The sequence below is a fragment of the Drosophila ananassae genome (genome assembly GCF_017639315.1).
Source record: "Drosophila ananassae strain 14024-0371.13 chromosome Y unlocalized genomic scaffold, ASM1763931v2 tig00000097, whole genome shotgun sequence".
Classification (NCBI taxonomy): domain Eukaryota; kingdom Metazoa; phylum Arthropoda; class Insecta; order Diptera; family Drosophilidae; genus Drosophila; species Drosophila ananassae.
The window spans coordinates 327,808-331,467 of NW_025319059.1; the positions used below are offsets into that span (position 1 = coordinate 327,808).

General features: G+C 39.5%; 1 protein-coding gene across 1 annotated transcript; it reads left to right on the top strand.

Annotated features, from left to right (window-relative positions):
- Positions 1 to 1,850: 1,850 nt before the first annotated feature.
- On the top strand, positions 1,851 to 3,200 carry LOC123258182. Its single transcript, XM_044718058.1, has one exon. The coding sequence runs from the start codon at positions 1,851 to 1,853 to the stop codon at positions 3,198 to 3,200; it is 1,350 nt and encodes a 449-aa protein (XP_044573993.1).
- The last annotated feature ends 460 nt before the right edge of the window (positions 3,201 to 3,660 follow it).

Consider the following 3,660-nt stretch of genomic DNA (forward strand, 5'->3'; position numbering starts at 1 on the left):
GGGCTGATGTAAGGTTTAAAATATTACGTCCTAAAAGAAAATCGTAATGATTGGAAAATTCTTTGACAAAAAATTTTTGTTTAGATTTAAATAATTTTGGAATTATAAATTCAATGGATTTATTCAAAGTGACTGAATTTCCTACTGTTTGAACTTTTATATTATACTCTTTAATTGGATATTTTAAAAAATTTTCATTTATTAAACTTATACTGGAACCTGTGTCAATGAGGCAAATGCATGGTCTATTATCAATTTTTATTTTTATTGCTGTTGTGTTTCTTCCGAGGCTTGTGTCTGAAAATTTTCAACTATCTCCATTGGTTCTGGTCTATTCTGTTGGTCTGATAGTTTTTGAGGAACATTAACAGACCGATTATAATTTGGAAAGTTTTGACCTAAAGGATGTTGAGAGTATCTATAATTATTATTATAGTTTGAATTAAAATTTCTATTTGAATCAAAAGTATTTTGTCTTTGTTGATAATTATATGTCCCACGATTATTATAATTTTGACTCCTATTGTTTCCTACATTCTGATTGAAATTTGGGTTTCTGTCCCTCTGATTATTATTAGAATTATTAGTATTAGGAGTATTAGATGTGGAGAACATTGGTATATTATATCGATTTTCAACACTTCGGGAAAAATTGTATATATCATCATCATCATAAAGACCTACAGCTTGAGCAGCTTGTTTTAATTTAGTTGGAGTTGATATATCGTATTTGCATATTGATATGTACACTCGTAATGGTAATTTTTCACGAATTACTTCTGCTATATGATCACCTAATACTCTCGAAAATATAACAATGTTTGCTGCATTATTATCCAGACTTAACTTATTACAAATTTTACTTGTCTGTTTATCTAATTCATCAATAAACTTACATAAACTATTTTGATATTTAATTTTATGTAAATCCATGATCATGAGATGTGGGGGTTTTGATGAGTTGAATTCACTGATGAGTAAGGTTCTTAATTCATTCCAGTCCTGGGTTGAATTCCTAAGAAGAATTGTACGTGCAGGTCCAACGATGAGGTTTAGGATAGCTCCTTGAATGATTTCATTCTGAGTAGACGATGTTGTTTTGTATTTGGTAATCAAGTTATCAACACTTTTTATAAATAGTGCTAAATACATTGTATCACCATCAAATTTGTCAATTTGCTTTAGTTGCATGAAGAAATGATTCATATTGCTGTCAGACAGGATGTGCGTTGCTGTAGCTGATGTGGATGTTTGTTCAGATTGCATTTTAAAGTTTATTTATTTAATTTGGTATATATATGTTTTTTATTTTTTAAATTGTCTTGATTATGTTAATAATTTTATTTTATTTGTTTATTTCCAATAGACATTAGAAATCCTCATTCGTGATTTAACTAATGCTGAGTTCACTGGTGTTTATCGAGATTATTTTATATCTCTCAGCAGACTCCATCTATAGACTAGAGTTGTGCGCAGCAGTCCTAGGCGCAGAACTAACGCACAGAGTCAGACAAGATTTACGCTTGTCGCTAGACACGGTTGCGGGGTTCTTTTGGACTGATTCATCCGTCGTGTTAGGGTGGATCAATGCAACAGCTTCCACTTACCACACGTTTGTGGCAAATCGGATAGCTAAAATTCAAGAAGTGACGGAGCAGTGTCAATGGCGTCACGTATCATCCGCCAACAATGCAGCCGACTTCTTGTCCAGAGGAACAACAGCTAGCAAACTCTCGAGCAACAGTATGTGGTTTTATGGACCCCTGTTCCTATATGGATCAAAGGAAAGCTGGACAAAGATGCCAGCCATTATTTCGACGAACTTAGAACAAAAAACGAAATTCGCCAGCATGGCGGCCGCTAAAGACATATTCAGAGGGGAGATATACAACTGTAGGCACAGTAACTCCTTCTACAAATTACAACGAATTGTTGCGTACATGCTGCGGTTCTGTTATAAGTCTAATAGAGCGCCAACGAAGGCGCTATGTCTGGAGGAGCTAAGCCAGGCACGCATTATTATCCTGCGCACGATTCAGCAAATCGAATTTAACGCAGAGCGTAACCAGCTCAAACGGTACAAAACAGTGGACAAAAAGAGTTCTCTTGTATCATTGGCTCCCATCGTTGGATCTGATGGGTTAATTCGAGTAGGAGGCAGACTCGAACATTCAAACCTATCCGAAGACGCAAAACATCCAGTTCTGCTCCCCTACAATGACACAATTGTAAAAATGATCTTAAGAGAACTACATGAGACCAACATGCATTGCGGTGCCCAAGCCTTGCGCGCCATTGCTAGGCAACAGTATTGGATCATCAATGACAAAACAATGGCAAGAAGCATTGTACATAACTGCGTGCGATGTACCAGAGTCAAGCCCAAATTAATGAGTCAAATCATGGGAAATCTACCGAGCGAGAGAGTCACACAGGCTCGGCCCTTCTTTAACTCTGGAGTAGATTACTGCGGCCCCATATGGATTCATCACAAGATTCGAGGAAAACGTCCCGACAAGGCCTATATCGCAGTGTTCTGTTGCTTCGCCACGAAAGCAATTCATTTGGAGTTGGTAAGCGACCTCACAACAGACGCCTTTTTGGCCGCTCTCCGCCGGTTTCTTGGACGTCGAGGGAAGTGCCAGACAATCCATTGCGATAATGCAACAAATTTTATTGGAGCCAACAATAAATTAAAAGAGCTCGAAACCAGCATCTTCTCAACCAATGCGCAGGACTCCATAGTTCAGCATTGCAACAAAAGAGAAATAAACTTCAAATTCATTCCCCCACGAGCACCATCCTTCGGTGGCCTATGGGAAGCTGCGGTGAAATCCGCAAAACGGCTGCTAGTATCAATTACAGCCACGGCGTCTTTGACGTTTGAAGAACTCAACACTGTGGTCGTTGAAGTTGAAGCGATCCTCAATTCACGGCCGATTACTCCCATGTCATCAGACCCCACTGACGAATCAGCTTTAACGCCAGGACACTTCCTGATTGGAGAACCACTAACTGCTCCTCCTGATACCAACATCATTCCGGGCGGCAAACCATTAGTAAAAAGATGGGAACTGGTATCACGACTGAAGCACGCCTTTTGGAAACAATGGTCATGTGAGCAAGATGTCACCTGCAAGAACTTCAGAATCGACACAAATGGAAGCATGCATCTCCGAATATTAAAGAGGGATTGTTAGTCCTTATAAAAGAGGACAACGTGCCTGTAATGAGCCTATGGGAAGAGTTCTCAAAACATATCCCGGACCGGACAACCTCGTTCGGGTAGTGGATATCAAAACGTCATCTGGAGTATTCAAGAGACCAGTGACTCGGCTAGCGCCACTGTTCCCAGAAGAAATCAACAACAAGCACCCATTAGACAACACCCTCAAGGCGGACCAGTCTGATGAGCCGCCTGTACAACGCAAAAAGGAAACACTCTCATCAATGCCTGTGATTCTAGCGCTTATGTTGTTACTTCCACTAGCCATGGCAACGCCAATTAAGGTAACGGAGTTCAGTAATAAGCCAGGAATATTCTACGAACGGTTGGGAACCACGAGAATGGTAGTGTCAGAATGGACGATGATAGTATACTACGACTTGGATCCCTACTGGAATGATATGAAGGTACTTTCAGGTGGAGTAACGGAACTC

Coding starts and splice junctions, on each gene's coding strand:
- LOC123258182 (XM_044718058.1), top strand. CDS start 1,851: ATGGCGGCCGCTAAAGACATATTCAGAGGGGAGATATACAACTGTAGG.